The sequence below is a fragment of the Phyllopteryx taeniolatus genome, chromosome 1, assembly GCF_024500385.1.
Source record: "Phyllopteryx taeniolatus isolate TA_2022b chromosome 1, UOR_Ptae_1.2, whole genome shotgun sequence".
NCBI classification, from domain to species: Eukaryota; Metazoa; Chordata; class Actinopteri; order Syngnathiformes; family Syngnathidae; genus Phyllopteryx; species Phyllopteryx taeniolatus.
In genome coordinates this window covers 31,516,610-31,536,112 of record NC_084502.1, presented here as the reverse complement: position 1 = coordinate 31,536,112, position 19,503 = coordinate 31,516,610, and the positions used below count along the sequence as shown (strand labels likewise).

Here is a 19,503-nt window from a genome sequence, read left to right as displayed (position 1 = left end):
TTCCACTATTATTAACAACATTCGTGCGTTCGATTTGTTTAAGTACTCTCGGATGAATGGAATAAAATCATAGTTGAAGGATAAAAGCATAAAGGAATCAATAAAACGCTCCTTTTGTCCAAATCACGCGCGCACACACACACACACACACACACAAATAATTAATTGACAATGACGGCTGTATAAAAGTGTTTTATCCGGCAAGGACACTTACAAATGAACACAATGAAGAACTGCGTACAGTCAATATATACATATCATACACAACATACAGTCATTTATACCATGGATCATAATATAAACATTTCACCATGGATATATCGTCATTGATTTTGAGGCAGTTTAGGTTAGAATGGAAAATGAAATGAGGGAATGTAAGACATCTGGCTAAACTACAACACAGTGCATGACTATAAAAACATGATTAAAAAAAGGTATCAGTGCGAATATGGTTTATAAAACAGGACCTAATGGATCCAAGTGGGAAGATCTTACTGAAGCTGTTGATCAAAACTCAAATCCTTATCGAAATAACACAACATAAAACCTAATCCTTAGGAAATACGCTGGTTCCTCAGAACAGTGTGACATCACAGGCAGATTCTCCTCCTCCTCCTAGTTTGCTTTCTCCAACGATGACACTTGGGAGTGCTGCATCAGTTTAAGCAAAACACTGCCAACAACTGATGCACTGAGCTCCAGAAGCATTGTCAATGTAAACAGGCGTCCTGTTGTGATGTCATCACCACCACCACTTGCTATTTCAAATATCCACTCAAGGCTGGTAGACGTAATAAGGGCCTCCTGTAGAGGGACAAACACATGCATGTGCGCATGCACCCACAAATATAGTTATTAGCAGTGAGAAAGCCGTAAACGACACGTAGGTATCCATTATTAACAAAACATGGAAGATAATATTAAGACCATTGCATGTTTTTCAGATACACAAGGGTACCAATGGTGGAAAAATACCAGAAATAAAAATGACTATGATAAAGCGGTTACTGTCACAAAAAGGTGACAATAATAATAAAACAAGTACTCCTGAATGTAAACCAGCAAAGTCACTTCTGTTTAGTTTTTGTTTTGTTTTTAAATGCAAGGTGACATGAAGCGCCCCTAGAGTTCCAGTTTGACAGTGGAACAGAATATTTTCCATTATTTCTACACAATGGACTAGTGGGTAGTACATCTGCCTCACACACTTCTCAGGTTCAGGGTTCAAATGTGTGGAGTACGCATATTCTGTCCCTGTTTTTGTGGGGGTTTTCTCCCACATTCCAAAACCATGCATGGTAAGTTAACTGAAGACTAAATTATTCATAAGTGTGAATGTGAGCACTTGTCTATATGTGCACTGTGATAGGCTGCGGACAAGTCCAGTGTGTACCCTGCCTCTCACCCAAAGTCTGCTGGGATGGGCTTCAGTTTAGCCATGACCCTAATGACGACAAGAGCTATAGAAAACGGATGTCTAGATAAACAGTATGAAGATGGAGACCCGTTGTGGTTGCAGTTTAAATGCTAACCCGTTTGCTGAGGAACTGGGTGGCAGCCTCCACTGCTGTCACACACTCCGGGTGGTCCGATCTCGCCCGGCTGGCCGGGAGTTCCAGGGAGCCCCGGTCGTCCTGGCTGTCCATTTTCTCCTTTTGGCCCAGGCATTCCAATCTTGGACTCACCCAAAGGACCTGACATAGAAAAGACATAGAATACAACACATATGCATTGGAAGTTGTTGGAAAGTCATACTGCTGAGTTCTATATAGTTCAACCATAATTGTGACTCAAACGGCAGTAAAATAATTGGCAATTTCCTCCTGCATTCCAAAAACATAAATGTTAGGTTTAATGAAGACTAAATTGTACTTAGATGTGAATGTGACTGGTTATCTGTCTATTTGTGCCCTGCGACTGGCTAGCGACCAGTCCAGGGTATGCACCACTTGCCGAAAGTCAGTTGGGATTGGCTCCAGCTCATTCGTGACAAAAACAAGTACCATAGAAAATGGATGGCTGTATATATTTGTTCATTGATGAATAATTATGGCCATTAGTGTTCTGAAGGACCTTCCATCCAAACCTACCTACCTCCCGTATCTTCCTTTTGTTGCTATAAACAAAAGACTGGTGTGCATCTGTCAAGAAACTCTTGCTCCTTAATCACAAAACAGTCTCGTAGGGCTTCACAGGCTCACATTTGACAAATATCGACGACATCCCCTGGTCTAATCCCCCCATTTTTAATGATTCCCCCCCCCCCCCCAGCAATTGGGTTCTCCGCTTTCATGGGTACCAGTAATGGTGGCGAGAACTGTATTACACAGTCCTGAGGTGACTTTGTACATTTACATTCCTGTAAATTATTTTTTTTGTTATATCGCTCAATTCACAGTTATTGTTCAAATGTGAATACGTGACTATATTTTTACCAAATTTTCATCAATTAAACATGCAACATCTTTAATTACTTTTATAACACTGTACTTATTGGGTATTCAGTGTTCTGCCAATTCACCTGGTCCCGATTTTTTTTTTAACCTAACCTGTTATTTCACACTATATTCATATCTATCTATGATATTTGCAGGAGAGGTACCTGCATGCCCTCTGACCCCTGGGGCCCCTTGTACATTGGCCCCGGCATCACCTTTTGGCCCTGGCAACCCTGACCTTCCTGTAGAGGAGACAAATGATCAGGAAAATACTGTACATACAGTAAAATTTACATTTTGAACAACTCAAGAGAGAGAAATAATAATTTTAGTCAGAATGACCTTGTTCTCCAGGATACCCAGGTCTGCCAGGTCTCCCTCGGGGGCCAATATTCCCCTGGGTGCCCCTTGAGCCTGGTGGACCCCTGGAACCCGGTATTCCTGGCTCCCCTGGAGGCCCCACGGGCTCCTCCACAGGAGCTGACTTCCGGCTCATGTCATCGATGAACATGTCCAACTTCCTCACCTCCTCTGACATATAAACACAAATTCAAGTCGTGCTCACATTGGATGTGGAGACAGGGTTCTGATGAAATATCATCAGATCACAGTGGAACCTCTAAAGGTGAACACAATCTACTCTGGGATGCTAGTTGAAACATTTTTTCTCCCCCGTAGGAAATAGGAAGAGACAAATAACGCATTTTTTTTTTCAAATGGTGGGACGGTGAAATTCAACTTGAGGTTCCACTGCACATTAACATTATTATCATAGTGTTGCTTTCAAAGAATCCATACTGTGAACAAGTTGTTCACACGCCTCTGTGACAAGCTGGTAGATCATGGCCATGGACTGAGGCTCTCCCTGTAAAACATGTGAAACATCCATGTAATGTATTACTTTTACATTTTCGTGTACCATAAATAAACATGAGGATAACTGCACAGATGTTTTTCATTTGAAGTCATACTACAACTCCCCATTTTTGTCATACTGGCAAATAGGCAAAATCACAATACAATAATCCCTCACATATTTGCAGTTTGGCATTCGCTGATTTTTTGGGGGAAACCATCCTCCGGTTCTTACTTAAAACTCACTCATTTGCTGTGTTTGTGCATAGGCCAAAGCAACGTCTAATAGAAAAATATTGCTTTGGCACCATCTGGAGGCATCTTGTTGCCAAGCACCTGTGTCAAAGTGAGGGGAGGAGGTTCATTTGGTCAGGCCATAGCTTTATAGCAAGTGTGTCCCCACCATCTTGTGGTATCGATAGGAAATTACAAACTTTTATGTCAATTTCTTGTGGACTTTCATTATTCGCGACAGGGCTCGGTCCCGAGATCGCAGGAGTTCACTGTATTACAACTGTGAAAAATTCCTGATGATCATCAGAAGGCTGTTGTCACCTACCTTTCCTCCTAGTTCCCCTTTACTCCCGGGAAGACCCTATAATTTCAAATATAAATGCATATAAATATAAAGAAACAAATGGCAGATTCGACTGATTTTGATATTTGTCCCTTTGTCCCTACCGTAGCCCCACTAGCTCCGGTGAAGCCTCTCTCCCCAGTGGGTCCCGGGTGTCCTGGCATGCCCTGGAAGCCCTGTACATTAAATATAACGTTATCCAAATTACATCTACAGACTGAGAGGATAGAAAATAGTTGTAATAGAAATGAATTATCCCATCTATCTATCTATCCATCAATTTATCTATCAGAGTTGCTGGAGTCTATCCCAGCTGACTTCGGGCAAAAGGCGGACTACACAATGGACCATTCGACAGTCAATCACAACGCACATACTGTATGGCGACAGACAACCATTCACATTCACATACACACCATCACTAAGTGGGAAACTGAAACAATGCCGTCTACCCTGAAGTCAGGTGTGTTTTTATTTCACAGTCACTGTTATGACAAAATATATTCAATATTCTTTTATTATATTATCCCATAATTTCTGTGTGATTTTTTTATTACTTCAATAGTTTTTTGTTCTTGTGTGACTTTTTCAAATGTCCCTCGTAGTTTAATTGTTTTTTTCCTCCCTTCCCTCATCCTTTCTCAGTGGCTCTACCAGCCTCCCTTTTCTCTCAAGGACAAGATAACTGTGTGAGTGGGCCAAGACAAGAGTGTTCCCTGATTTAATTCCAAAACAACAAGTGCTACACCACACAAAAGGATGGTGGGTGACATTAAGGATCAAACTGAATAATATCCACTTGTGAGGAGAGCACTAATTGTGGAAATGCTGGGATAGGCTTCCATTTGGATCGGATGTACACAATTTAGAAGACTGTTTTGTTTCCCCGGTTTGTCCTATTTCAGGGATTATTCAAACCAAAAATTGTGTTGAACTTTTATGCTCAGTTTCAGGTTTTGCCCGTAAAGACGACATTTTACTAGTTGAGATGTAATCAACATGAAAACCAGAGAGCTGTCTTCTCAGAAATGTTACTTCTTTTTTTTGTTATATCACAATTTTATTCGCTTAACATTACTATTGTTTTTCCTCTGTTAATATGACTATTATTTATTTATTAATATTAACTTAATATAACAATGTATTATTATCATTTTCCATAATATTCAGATTTTAATCTTGTAACTCTACGACTAGTCTCTCCTAACATTATGACCATATTCTCATAACGTTACGACATTCTTCTAGTAATATTACCATACAATATTCTAACTATACTCTCATAAAAGAATATTTTTTTCCCCCCACAATGTACTACTATTTTGCTTCTATAACATTACAACTTTGGTCTTGCAGCATGACAACTATTTTCTCGTAATTCTACGATATTTTTATTTTCAATCTGGCCCAAATATTTGTATGTGAGGGTCACCATCAACGATTACGTCCTGGCAAATGCAGGACCCCGCGGAAAGTAAATAATTACAGAACTGTCTATAATTCTGTTATGGGCCAAGTTAATGGTTACGTATGGGGCAATGTGCACACATAGGCAAACATTCGCTTAGCAAATTAAAACTCGATCTTACCCTTGATCCAGTGGGGCCAGTGGGACCCATGTTGCCTTCAACACCTCGGATGCCCTATGAGACACATGGCAGGAAGATGAGGACATGGAGGAGAGCAATGTTTACCGTTTTGGTACCACCAGTCATCTCACTTTAGGGCCTAGGGGGCCATCTTCACCTTTTGGGCCTGGAGAGCCAGGTAGACCCTACATATAAAAGACACACGAAGCACAAGACTTGAGTGGGAACTGATGCCTTTTAAGGTTTTTTGAGGTTCAAACTAACATCTATATGGACAGCTTTGCAATGTCACCTGTAGTCCAGCTCTTCCAGGTTCTCCCTTTTCTCCTCTTTCCCCAGGTGGACCCTAAGAGGAGGAATATGGATGATGGTTGTTTTTCAGCCATCCTTAAAAGGGGACATATCATGGACAATTGACTTTTTTAAAGGGTTGTATGTTCGTTTCAACGATGGTGTTCATTTTTTGAAGTGGAATTAAGTGCTCTAGTTTTACATCGACAATCTTGCACTGAGTGAAATTGATTCATTGACCATATAAGTAGATCCTTTATTTACTGCACTAACTGAAGCTTCTGGTATTTGAATTTTTAGATTCTAGTTTATTTAAGATGCGATATTTAAATGTGATTTGTTTGTATCATTAGTTTGTGCTACACCACTGATATGGTATAGAACAATTGTATTTGTTTATTTGGCTTGAACCTCTGCCGAACTAGGCTTATAGCTGTATAAAAAGGTATCAAGTTGGAATATACAGAAGCGTATTGCATTCACTTGGATTTAAAAAAAAAACAAACAAAAAAAAAACTCCTGTTTTTCTGAGTAATTTTTTTGCATATTTTTTTTCATTTTTTCCTGAGTATTTTAGGTGAGTATCTGACCGAAAAACAGGAGATAAATTAGTCAGAAAACCGGAAAAAAATAATTACAAAAACGGGGGGGGGGGGGGGGGGGATTGTCAGAAAAACAGAAAGAAACTAGTCAGAAAAACAGGAAATAAATTACTCACAAAAATAGAGGATGGAAAGAAAATATTCCAAAAAACAAACCCCAAAATAAATTACTCAGAAAAACTGTTGTTTTTTATTTTTTCAAGTGAATGCAATACGCTTCCGTAGGGATCCACTCTCTTTTTTTCTTCTTAACACATTGCCAGGGTACTGGATCATGACTCAGTATCGGAAGATACTTAAAATCAAGTGACTCTGACTCTGGTGCAAAACAATGTAATCGGGACATCCCAATATAATGTTTCGTTTGATACGACTGTACACGGTAAGAACTAAAGGCAAGGAAGGTTACTTACTACTTTCCCTTGCACAGTCATTCCCTGGGGCCCTCTGCTGCCCACCGCTCCGAGACCTCCCTCAAGTCCAGGTTTTCCTGGAGGACCCATTTCACCCTGCAACACAAAAACGACATCTGATTGTTTCAAGGAATGATTTAGTGATCAGATTATTCATATAAACCATAAAACTGTCTCTCTGTGTAAATCGTCATATTTCATTTGTATATGTAGCTATATGTAGCTACCTTGTAAACATCCGTAAAAGTTTGAAGAAGGTACAGGAAAGAAAGGTTTGCTTTTGTTTTCAATGCAAACTGCCTCACTTCATTTACCTTGTGTCCTTGTTGACCCTTATCACCTTTCTCACCACGGGGACCAGGCTTACCCTGGGAGCAAAAAAATAGAACAATTATTTGGATTCTTTAGATTCTCTGCATTTATTAGAACTCTAGAACGTCTGGTGAAGACATACCACAGGACCGGGGGAACCAGCAGCTCCTGGTACGTCGGAGGAGCAGGTACACGAGTAGGCCAGAGGAGGACAACTTTCCTCGTCTCTCTGAGGCAAACAGACATTGATCAGGCACATCAGGACTCCAAACGACATACTGTATATCGATGTGAATTGAACTGGACTGCTAGGTGGTTTAAATCACAGTTAACCTCAGCAATGAGTTTTATCTCGGTGCAAATAAAGAGGGATGACTGACCAATGCAGGCAGGTCGCAGCAGGCGTCCTCTGCTGCCCACGTTGTGTTACACACTATCTCAAACGACTGCAACTGGAACTGGAGACAAAGCACACAGCCCATATCCATTCAGGGGAATGTATTTATTCATGGGTTGTGTCTGGAATAAACTCCGTGAAAAAGTCGAAGTACCGCAGCAGAGCCACTTTTAGGTCCTCTGGTCCTCGCCAGTTTCCCCAGAATCTCAAAGCCGTCAGTCGGCAGTGTGCCGAGAGGGCGTGCGGGCCTGTCACCCACACGCTGGCAATCCACAGACAAGGAGACGCCCACCTGGCTGACAGACAGATGCACCTGCCAATCACAGAAGAAGAAATGCTTAAGTTAGTTTTAATACCTTTTTAATGCCTTGTCAATATTTGTTAAAACCAACTCAACATTGTGGTGTAATCAGCAACCTTTCGCCTACTGATTTTGAGTTATAAAACTACAGTGGCCAATAAAACCAAATTTCAATAGGAAAGACCATTTAACGTAATTACATCAGACCCCCAAACATTTGAATACATTTTGAGTTGTATTCACTCACCTTGTGAAAACTACCATAGAACAGCCTATGGACCTGTGGCTGGTCAAAGGTCAACTCTTGCACTTCTCCTCTGTAATCCAGACTTAAGTACACCAGCTGCTTGGTGGAGGCTAGTTTTAAAAGGGCAAAATACCACCATAGCTTGAAAATATGAAACAGTCACTTATTCCAAAGATGATGTCAGACAGGATGTTGGGATATCTTCTTGCATACTGGAGTCTCTAGTCAAAATTTGTTATTTGTATATTAAAATAAATACAGTACTGTACAACATGTCAATTTTAGATTAGTGGACATTACAATGCTATCTTGATCTTCCATCCATGTGCGACTGCTTATTGTGTTCAGGGTCAAGGGTGAGCTGGAGTCTCATCTGGACTGCTCACCAGTCAATCTCAACCACAGTCAATCGACAATACCATTACATTACAGACTTCAAGTAACCTAACACGTGCATGTTTTTAAATGTGGAAGAAAGCTGAAGTATTTTTTTACTATTGATTTTATTGCTCCTTTCATGACTCACATTTGTGTCTTTTAATTTATATTTACCTACCTTCGGGTTTTACAGTGTTTGAACTTCTTTGTCTTAGGTGTTATTTATTTATTACTTTGTAAAGCAGCTGCTGTACATAGTTTCATTTGTTTACGATGTAATGAAATGCATCTCAGAAGCCTTCCCAAAACAAATAAAGCTACCTTACATGTAAAGCTGCTTCTCTCAGAGCAACTCATTAAAATTAAACCCTTATAATTGTCATTGCTATAGCCTGTAAGTGTCCTGCTATTTACCATTCGGTCAAAGTGACTGCTAGAAAACTGTTATTAAAAGGTCAGATGACAAAGATTTAAAAATGTTTCTGGTAACTCAAGGACCCCTTTACAAACCACATCTGCCACTTCGAAGTGATTATATAGCAGCTATACAGCAGTTAAATCGATAAATATGATGCAGAATGCGCATTCTGTTTTTTGCATCTAGCGCGTTCCGGTTTTCGTCTCTTTCCGGCGCAGTGACGTCACACGAGCCAAACAGCCTGTTCATTCGCCGTTGTGTGCTATTGTTCCCGTCCTTGTATATTTGTTGTTGTTTGATTTAGCGATGTCACGATTGTTTATTGTGTGGCATTTGGTTGTACCAATGGTTCAGGCAGTGGCAAGTTTTTATTGGCTTTCCAAGTGAAAAAGGAATACGTGACCAGTGGATAGGGATAGTCACTCGACAGGGGAAGAAACCTGGTCATGTATGGGTGCCTAGCAAGAATTCCAAACTGTGCTGATCACTTCAAACCGGCGTGTTTTGAGAAAGACTTTGCAGAAAGCACTGGATACAGGCTGAAACCAGCTGCGTTGCCAACTATTTTTCCTACGGCCATCGGTACCTCAACCGCCAGCAAGAGAACTCAACCGCCAGCAAGAGAACTAAATCTTGCAGCCGTCACGGTGCAAAAACACTCCCACAGCATGAAGCTGCCACCACCATGCTTCACTGTTGGCACTGTATTGGACAGGTGAGCAGTGCCTGGTTTTCTCCACACATCCCACTTAGGATTAAGGCCAACAATTTATTTATTTATTTCTCACCATCTAGGAGTCATTCAGGTGTTTTTTTAAGCAAACTCCATGCAGGCTTTCTTGTGTATTGCACTGAGGAGAGGCTTCCGTCGGGGCACTCTGCCATAAAGCCCCGACTGGTGGAGGGCTGCAGAGATGGTTGAATTTCTAGAACTTTCTCCCATCTCCCGACTGCATCTCTGGAGTTAAGCCACAGTGATCTTTGGGTTCTTCTTTACCTCTCTCACCAAGGTTCTTCTCCCGCGATTGCTCAGTTTGGCTGGACGGCCAGCTCTAGGAAGGGTTCTGATCGTCCCAAACGTCTTCCATTTAAGGATTATGGAGGCCACTGTGCTCTTAGGAACTTTAAGTGCAGCAGAGATTTTTTTGTAACCTTGGCCAGATCTGTGCCTCGCCACAATTCTGTCTCTGAGCTTTTCAGGCAGATCCTTTGACCTCATGATTCTCATTTGCTCTGACATGCACTGTGAGCTGTAAGGTCTTATATAGACAGGTGTGTGGCTTTCCTAATCAAGTCCAATCAGTATAATTAAACACAGCTGGACTCCAATGAAGATGTAGACCATTTTAAGGACGATCAGAAGAAATGGACAGCACCCAATTTAAATATGAGTGTCACAGCAAAGGGTCTGAATACTTATGGCTGTGTGATAAATCAGCAAAAATTTCAACAATTACATTTTTTTCTGTCAATATGGGGTGCTGTGTGTACATTAATGAGGAAAAAATGAAATTAAATGATTTTAACAAATGGCTGCAATATAACAGATGGAACAATTTAAGGGGGTCTGAAAACTTTCCGCACCAACTGTATACCTACAACTCTATTATGGTTATGATGCAATGGAGAGTAGGAAAAAAAAGACCCTCGCAGTACTTTTGCCTATACGACAAGCCAACAGACACACAGCAAAGACTTTCTGTGCAGCGTGTTAGAACGCTACTCGAGCGAGGGGCACACAATATATAGGACTACTGCATATTATGTAAAAGCTTGTGCCGTGTCATTGAAACATATATGAATATATAATATGTATACTCGTGCTCAAAAATATTGGCACCCCTGGGGTGTAAAAAGACATGCTTTTGACATACCGTCACATCGAGCCAGTGGCCACTCTCTTTTTCTTTTGAACTGCTACTTGGCTGCTCGTCGTCGTCGCCATTCCGACCTCCTGATTGGCTCAAACGTACGGTTTGACGATGCCAAGTTAAGTTGGGTGCTCCTGTACATCGAAATCCTCCTCCTCCTCCTCACATTGCTCGCCATTGCGTATAGTGTGTCGCGCGCTGTGTTTGTCAATTGCAACGTCACTTCTGGTAGCCCTTGCGGTGGATAGAGTAACCACAGCCCGGTGTCTTGAGCTTTGGGTATGTTCGGGGAGAGCTCAATATGCATCATAAAAACCTAATTTTTAGCTAAACTGTGGTTGAAAACTTGCTGGAAGTTACATGCATGTATTACATAACATATAAACAATGCAAATATGAATTTATCTGACCCCATAACATCTTTGTCAGATGACCTTTAAAAGAACAAAGCTAGTGGTGGTCCTAGACATTATGTACAGCAATGTAAATAATGTGGATGATCTAATGACTACAAATAGGAGCGAGAACATGAACAACTCACGGTCCAGCACTACTCCCATCTTGGGCTGGAAGTCATTATCAGTGAGCTGCCAGAGGGCGAAGGGCTCTTTGGGAGTTTCCTGCAGCAGGCGGAAGGTGATGCTGATGGTATGCTCGGGAGAGAAGCCTACAGGGTGGATGAACCTGGGGGAAGAGAGCGCCTGAATGAACAGGGAGCATTTATTCTGTCAAAGTCACACAAAACTATGTCTTGTCATTTCTTAGTTAAGGGAGAGTGTTTTTATGTTGCCTCTTAGTTTTGCAATGGTTTACTTCGCGAGATCTGTGTGGCACAACTGCGACACAAATCAAAAGTTGTTAAAGTTGTTTTACTTATGAGTGATTAACTGATTTTATACTTGTGTGACAGTGTTCAAATGTGTAAAGTTGTTGGGGACAATCCGAACAAATAGTTGGTTGGCTAGCATACCAGAACAGATGAGTTCAAAATTAGGGGTTCTACTGTATTAGTGACAGCAGATATACAGACGAGGAAGACTGTGGTGCCTCACTTGGTGCTTTGTGTCAGTTGGATATCTCTGTACAAAGTGTAGGCGGGCAGCGTGTTGAATACAAAAGGTTCTGCGGCGACCCCATCTACAGACGAGTGAGCTTTTGGAGTGAGGCCAAACGCTTCCATCATGTCAAAGCCTGGACATGCACATGGTGATACAGCAGGGTGTGGGACTTTGTAAAGATGATGACATTCTCTCAAAGGAGTTTTTGTTACTGTAATAGAAATGGCAGCACGTCTCACCTTTAACAATTCTGTTTCTGATGGTGACTTCAGGACAAACTGTGACAAAAGAGGGAAACTTAATTTTTTCTGTCATTCCATCTCTCTACTGTATCTCAGTGTAGAGACATTTGCAGACATACAGTGCTGTAAAAAAGTATTGGCCCCTTTCTCAAATTCATATTTTTTGGTGGCTAGTTTCCACACTTAAATGTTTAAGATCATCCAACTAATGTATATATCAGCCAAAGATAACTCAAGTAAAAAATAAATGCAGTTTTTAAATAGTGATTTTATTTATTAAGGGAAAAAAATATTCAAGGCTACAGTACCCGCCTCTGTCTAAAAAAGTAAGTGCCCCCTAAACCTAATAAGTGGTTGGGCCAACCTCAGCAGCAACAACTGAAATCACGCGTTTTCTCCAACTGGCAACAAGTTTTTCACATCTCTGCAGAGATGTTTTGGTGGCTGTGGCTCAGTTGGTAGGCGGGTCGTCCAGTGACTGAAGGGTCACCGGTTCAAGTGTCCTTGGGCAAGACACTGAACCCTAATTCCTAATATGTTTCAGTGACACGGCACAAGCTTTTACATAGTATGCAGTATTCCTATATATTGTGTGCCCCTCGCTTGAGTAGCTTTATAACACGCCGCACAGAAAGTCTTTGCCCTGTCTGTTGGCTTGTCATAGAGGCAAAAGTACAGACGACAGTACTGAAAAGTACTGTGTGGGTCTTTTTTTTCCCTACTGCCCAGTGCATAATAACCATAAGAGTCGTAGGGACATATAAGGAAATCCTCACCTCTTGTCTGCTCCGCTTCACTGCTGCACTGTGGCGGCTGCGAGATTTAGTTCTCTTGCTGGTGGTTGAGGGCCCGATGGCCGTATGAAAAATATTTGATATTTAACATAAAGAGGTTTCAGGCGGCACGGTGGCCGACTGGTTAGAGCGTCAGCCTCACAGTTCTGAGGACCCGGGTTCAATCCCCGGCCCCGCCTGTGTGGAGTTTGCATGTTCTCCCCGTGCCTGCGTGGGTTTTCTCCGGGCACTCCGGTTTCCTCCCACATCCCAAAAACATGCATTAATTGGAGACTCTAAATTGCCCGTAGGCATGACTGTGAGTGCGAATGGTTGTTTGTTTCTATGTGCCCTGCGATTGGCTGGCAACCAGTTCAGGGTGTACCCCGCCTCCTGCCCGATGACAGCTGGGATAGGCTCCAGCGCGCCCGCGACCCTAGTGAGGAGAAGCGGCTCAGAAAATGGATGGATGGATAAAGAGGTTTCAGCCTTTGCCTAACTACACCTGTGTATCCAATGCTTTCTGCTAAATGTTTCTCAAAAACCATCACAGAGTTTGGAATGCTTGCTAGGCACCCATAGCTGACCGCATTTCTTCTCGTCGATTCCTTCACGTATTCCTTTTTCACTTGGAAAGCCAAAAAAACTGCCTGAACCATTTGTTCAACCAAATGCCACACAATAAACCATTGTGACTTCGCAAAATCATACGACAACAAATATACAAGGACGGGAACAACAGCACGGAACAATAGCACACAACGCCGAATGAACAGGCTGTTTGGCTAGTGTTACGTCATAGAGCCGGATAGAGCCGAAAACCGGAAGGCGCTGGATGCAAAAATCAGAAGGCGCATTCTGAATCATATTTATCAATTTAACTGCTGCATCTGTGCTATATAATAGCTTTAAAATGGCAGTTGTGGTTTGTAAAGGGGTTCTAGAGTTATCAAGAAATTTGTTAACATCTTTGTCCTCTGACATTTAACTGAGGAAAGGGAGGCCTGAAGTTCTGATGCTGTCCTGGGTTCTTTTGTGACATTGTGGATGAGTCGTGCTCTTGGGGTAATTTTTGTATGGTGACCACTCCTGGGAAATTTCACCACTGTTCCATATTTTCGCCCTTTGAGCGTCATGGCTCTCACTGTGGTTCGCTGGAATCCTAAAGCTTTATAATGAATGGCTTTGTAACCCTTTCCAGACTGACAGATGTCAATTACTTGATTTTTTTCTCTTGATTTCTGTGGATTGGTACATGTTGTTGCAGCTTTTTGAGGTCTTTTTTGGCCGACTTCATTTTGTCAGAAATGTTCTATTTAGTGATTTATTGATTGAACAGGTCTGGGGGGAAATCAGCCTTGGTTCTGGTCAGTGATAATGATCCCAAAAATGTGATTAACCACATTTAATTTATGATTTAACAAGGGGGGAGGGCACTACTTTTTCACATAGGTAGCTTTGAATACTTTTTTTTCCTTAATAAATAAAATCACGATTTAAAAACAAAATTTTATGTGTACTTGGGTTATCTTTGTCTAATATTGTTTTTTTTATGATTGTAAACATTATAGTGGTGAAACTACACAAAAATGTAACAATTTGATAAGGAGGCCAATACTTTTACTGTACTGTAAATCTATCTATATTTAATGCCAGACATTTTCCATGGACATGAAGCACTTATTAAACCATTAATAATCATTCATGTGAACAATTTGAACAATTAGAATATGCTCACCTTCGTTATGAATAGGGTAGAGCCGAGGATTGACAGGAATTTTAGCTGGGGCTTGAGCTGTGAACCAAATTACTCAACAATGTTAAATCATCAAATATGACTGTCCAACATATTTGTCTTTGTTGTAACATCATGTCTTGAAATAAACTCACGAAGGCTTTCACACACACGACTGAAATGCCCTCACATGCACAACTGAATATGAGTGTGTTTCAGCATAATGTGCGAAAGGATTTCAGTATATTATGGGTGAGACAATTTCAGTTCTAAAGGAGGGTATTTTGGTAAAACTGGTAAGACTTTTAGGTTTTCAACTAAAATGCGTGCTTCATTACAACAGCTCTTGATTAACGGGATTCCACCTCACCAAAATCTGCCCAACACACTGCAAATCGCTTAACCTAAGCAACAGCGTGTGAGCAAGTTTCCGTGGTGTGCGTGAGAGCATTTAGTAGTGCATGTGAGAACATTTCAGTAGTGTGTGTGAGAACGTTTCAGTTATGTTTTCAGAAAATAATTTCCCAGTACTGTTGTGTGAACATTTCATTAGTGTGTGTTGTGCGGGAGGTAATCCTTTCATAGTGATGTTGTATGAGCAGTTCACAAAGCATCAACACGGAGGATTCAAGTTATAAGATCAGCTACTCCAGCTGCTATTGTTATGATTATATGTCAAAAAAACAAAAGTCACCTCAGACCTGTTGGATGTAAAATGGAGACGGCAGCACCCTCTGCTGATCCAAGAATTGAGTGTACACTGATGCGGTACAGCGTCTCAGGCTGTAGCCCGTTGAAACACTGAGTGCTGCTGGACTCGTCCACGTTTTCTTCCATTGACACTTTGTCTGACAAAAAAACATATCCGAAAATTGGATGAATGACTTTTACATGGACTTTGAGAATAAGATACCAAACAATACAATTCCACCAAAAATTACCTTTGACAGACTGAATGACAATACGGTAGCCATCAACAACTGACAGGGGTCTCCAAGACACACAGATACTGGAGTGGTCTGATCGCACAACACTCACACTGCTTACTCGTAGGCTGGCTGCAGCGACAGAGAGCGAGAGAGTGTGTGTGTGAGAGAGAGAGAGAGAGAGAGAGAATCAATATAGTCAATAAACAAATGGCAACATTAGGTTTAGCAAAAAAATAAATAAAGACAAGGAAAAGTGTGAGGAAGATGAGAACCTTAGAGCTTCAGTGTTTATATTTAAGTTTTGAGAGACAGTGGAACTATTTTCCAGCTCTAAAACATCAATGTATAACGTGCATTATAATTCAGTCCCAAATATGACCAACTTGCTGTCAAATGAAAGAGATACAATTCTATAGTAGTTTAACAATACGTGTTGATTTAAAAAACTAAAATGCTTTTGAACAAGGTATGTGTGCCTGAAAACGACTACAATAGATAAAATAATAACTTGAAAATAATATGCACAAAAAGTTACATAAAACCTGCTTTAATTTCTATGGAGCATCATCTATTTGTCATGCTGCAACACTGCCCTCTTGTGTCACCGTTTGTCCTTAACACACCTTAGCAAAATATTTTATCTGTGGTGAATTTCTTTACATTTTCAAATTAACAACGCAAATTTTTACAGTTGTATAACAATTAAAAATAATGAAAAGTTACTAAAAACATCGTCACATGAGAAAATATGACAGCGTTGACTGGAAGCCTGTAATCTTAATGTACGTATTTGTAATATGGACGGATACATAGGCAGCTGTAGATGGGATAAAACTGAAATAAGATATAAGAAAGAAAGAAAGAATCTTCTTTATCACGTATTTTCTGTAAAATCACAGTAATCGTGATTTGCTGTCCGAACCTCCTGCCTATCAACCCTATTGCTCACTGGTTTGACTCACTGGTTTTGCCCTGAGTAGAACCACTGCCTCCTTCTTTGTTGCGGTACTCGGCAGTGACCAGGATGCTGTATCGTGTGTCTGGCTGTAACGAGTCCAGCACCATGTGCTTTTCACCACCTGGCACCAACACCTGAACACAACAACACACCTTTCAGGTACACCGTGCAAGTAAAGAAAGCACTGATGTGAGGTGTGACTTACAGCGCTGTCCTGGTTCTCAGTTCTTGTCAGTGCACTGTAAGAGACACGATACTGCAAGACATGAGCATTGGGGGGAACCCAGCTGACCATCATGCTGACCGGTGTTTCCTCAGAGACAGACACACTGGACGGGCCTCCACCAGACACTGCAGCAAAGAGGCATCATACCAAGTAGTAACGTTATTAACTCGTAGAGCTGGCAATGAATTAATGACCAAAAAGATGCAACAAGGCTTAAATTGGACATATTGTGGAAAATGTACTTTTAATGGCTTGTTCGCAAAGGATAGGGACCAAGCCCTGTCCAGAATAGCAAAAATCTGTGAGCACTTGACATCCACGCAAAAAGGTTTGTAATTGCCTATCAAGATGGAGGCAAATACCTTTTTGCTATTAGACGAGGCTATATGGCCTGACTAAATTAAGAGAGTCCCCTCACCTCAATACAGGAAGTCCTCGAGTTACAACGCACTCGACCTACGACCTTTCGACTTTACGGCGCCTGTGCCTCGTCCGCCGTTTTGTCCCAGCACCATAGTGTTTCTGCTTAGCTAGTGCATAGTGCTTGTCCGTGTTTGTGCGGCGGGAGTATCTTTGCCTTTTTCGCCCTCCATTTTTCACACTCTCAGCAGTACTGGTAAGTACAGCATCTTATTTTTTTATTTTAATGTATTTTAGTTTCTTTATACAAAGTGTTATTAACCTTTCCTGCTACGGTCACCTGACCGTGGTCGGGAAACGCAGGGGTTAACTCCCTTCTCTCGTTGCACAGACAAAAATGAGAAAGCGCTGACTGGTGATAGCCTGAGCAAGGCAATCAAAAATGATCAAAAGAAATGTGCAGCAAATAGGTCAACAGAGCAATGACTCGTCAATGACAATGTGACTTTCAGATTTTTTTTCCTGAAAAGAAAAAGAAAGGTTTCCCTGGATCAGTTTGTTGTGCAACCAATGAATTAGAAAAGAAACTGAAAATATATATTTTTTAAAATGTTATTATGGAAGAAGACTCTTCTCCAAAGAGTTGCGATAATCCTTCTCTTATTTCCCCTCTTTAGTTAAAATTAGTGAGTAATAAACTGTTATATTTATTTAGTTTTATTTCTTTATAATAGTGTGTTTTCACTTATTTCTATATTGCACTATATTTATATTAAAGCCCACATTGATCAAAAAAGGAAAGCATAATTTAATTCTGGGACAGATTTATTGCATTTCCATTCAATTCAATGGGAAAAATTAGCTTGATTTAAGAACGTTTCGGGATACAAATGGGGTCACGGAATGAACTAAATTCATAATGTTATAAGTTCCACTGTATTTGGGTCTCTGAAGTGCCTGTCCACCCATCAAGTGAGAAATAAACAACCAAGTCTTTTGTTATCTGTCCCTTTCAGAAAATGTGTCTATGAACAAACTGTTCTATACTTCTTTTTTTAATGGTTTATATAATGTGGTTTTATTTATTGGACCATGATGTTTGCAGATGACATTGTGATCTGCAGTGAAAGCAGGGAGCAGCTGGAGGAACAGTTAGAAAGATGGAGGCATGCACTGGTAAGAAGAGGAATGAAGATTAGCCGAAGTAAAACAGAATATATGTGCATGAATGAGAGGGGTGGTGGGGGAAGAATGAGGCTACAGGGAGAAGAGATGGCAAGGGTAGAGGACTTTAAATACTTGGGGTCAACCGTCCAGAGCAATGGTGAGTGTGGTCAGGAAGTGAAGAAACGGGTCCAAGCAGGTTGGAACGGGTGGAGGAAGGTGTCAGGTGTGTTATGTGACAGAAAAGTCTCTGCTAGGATGAAGGGCAAAGTTTATAAAACAGTGGTGAGGCCAGCCATGATGTATGGATTAGAGACAGTGGCACTGAAGAGAAAACAGGAAGCAGAGCTGGAGGTGGCGGAAATGAAGATGTTGAGGTTCGCTCTCGGAGTGACCAGGTTGGATAAAATTAGAAATGAGCTCATCAGAGGGACAGCCAAGGTTCGATGTTTTGGAGACAAAGTTAGAGAGAGCAGACTTCAATGGTTTGGACACGTCCAGAGGAGAGAGAGTGAGTATATTGGTAGAAGGATGATGAGGATGGAGCTGCCAGGCAAGAGAGCTAGAGGAAGACCAAAGAGAAGGTTGATGGATGTCGTGAGGGAAGACATGATGGCAGTTGGTGTTCGAGAGGAGGATGCAGGAGATAGGCTTACATGGAAAAGGATGACGCGCTGTGGCGACCCCTAACGGGACAAGCCGAAAGGAAAAGAAGAAGATATAATGTGGTTTTATTGTGTTGTATTGTTCTTATTCAATTGTTCATATTAATTCAATTCTCACAACTGGTCCTGTAAATGATTTGCCATGTCCTGTACGACGTTGTTTATTGTTTATTCATTTGTCTGTTCAGGCTGAATGTGCACTGGGACCTGGAAGCTGTAAGCAAATTGCCCACAACGGGGTCAATAAAGTTTGCGTTTTCACTGTACTTGTGGATGGAGATGATGGGAAATGTGTTTTGTCTGTGAGGTGTGACAAGTAGGGACTATATGTGACTCACGTGTGCTATAGCGTATAGCCACAGCTTCACTTTGAGCTCCATCGCCATACAGTGCAGACAGGGAGATCTGGTATTCTTTGTCGTCCTCCATCCCCTCCAGGATGACCCCTTCACTCTCTCCACTCACCTTCAGCTTAACAACACACAAAAGAATACACACAATTTACTTTGCATGTTACTCTATATCACCGGTGTCAAACTCAAGGCCCGGGGGCCAGATCCGACCCGCCACATGATTTTATATGGCTCGCAAAGGCAAAATCATGTGTGTCAACTTCCATGATTCTTGTTAAAATCTGTACCAAAATTTCAAATCGTCATATCATAAATGATAATGTTGAGATACTGTAAGCATTTTTGTGTTAC

The 19,503-nt window shown here is 41.2% G+C and overlaps 1 protein-coding gene across 5 annotated transcripts in view; it reads right to left on the bottom strand.

The window, feature by feature from the left end:
• Positions 1-176: 176 nt before the first annotated feature.
• Positions 177-19,503, bottom strand: part of LOC133485383 (collagen alpha-1(XIV) chain) — a 49,318-nt gene continuing 29,991 nt past the window's right edge. For 3 of the 5 annotated variants that reach the window (XM_061788975.1, XM_061788967.1, XM_061788983.1), the window contains 25 exons: positions 19,138-19,270; positions 16,590-16,735; positions 16,389-16,518; positions 15,439-15,555; positions 15,199-15,345; positions 14,501-14,557; positions 11,987-12,025; positions 11,742-11,880; positions 11,231-11,373; positions 8,023-8,132; positions 7,629-7,787; positions 7,458-7,535; positions 7,220-7,306; positions 7,080-7,133; positions 6,766-6,861; positions 5,752-5,805; positions 5,591-5,644; positions 5,460-5,513; positions 3,975-4,046; positions 3,853-3,888; positions 3,237-3,303; positions 2,781-2,969; positions 2,603-2,680; positions 1,533-1,694; positions 177-804 (listed from right to left, as the gene is read on the bottom strand). In XM_061788975.1, coding sequence (XP_061644959.1) covers positions 776-804; positions 1,533-1,694; positions 2,603-2,680; positions 2,781-2,969; positions 3,237-3,303; positions 3,853-3,888; positions 3,975-4,046; positions 5,460-5,513; positions 5,591-5,644; positions 5,752-5,805; positions 6,766-6,861; positions 7,080-7,133; positions 7,220-7,306; positions 7,458-7,535; positions 7,629-7,787; positions 8,023-8,132; positions 11,231-11,373; positions 11,742-11,880; positions 11,987-12,025; positions 14,501-14,557; positions 15,199-15,345; positions 15,439-15,555; positions 16,389-16,518; positions 16,590-16,735; positions 19,138-19,270 — 2,430 coding nt within the window. In that variant the 3' untranslated portion in view covers positions 177-775. Of the gene's footprint in view, positions 805-1,532; positions 1,695-2,602; positions 2,681-2,780; positions 2,970-3,236; positions 3,304-3,852; positions 3,889-3,974; positions 4,047-5,459; positions 5,514-5,589; positions 5,645-5,751; positions 5,847-6,765; positions 6,862-7,079; positions 7,134-7,219; positions 7,307-7,457; positions 7,536-7,628; positions 7,788-8,022; positions 8,133-11,230; positions 11,374-11,741; positions 11,881-11,986; positions 12,026-14,500; positions 14,558-15,198; positions 15,346-15,438; positions 15,556-16,388; positions 16,519-16,589; positions 16,736-19,137; positions 19,271-19,503 lie in introns of those variants that run through there. The other 2 variants (XR_009790685.1, XR_009790686.1) reach the window with 2 other exon arrangements.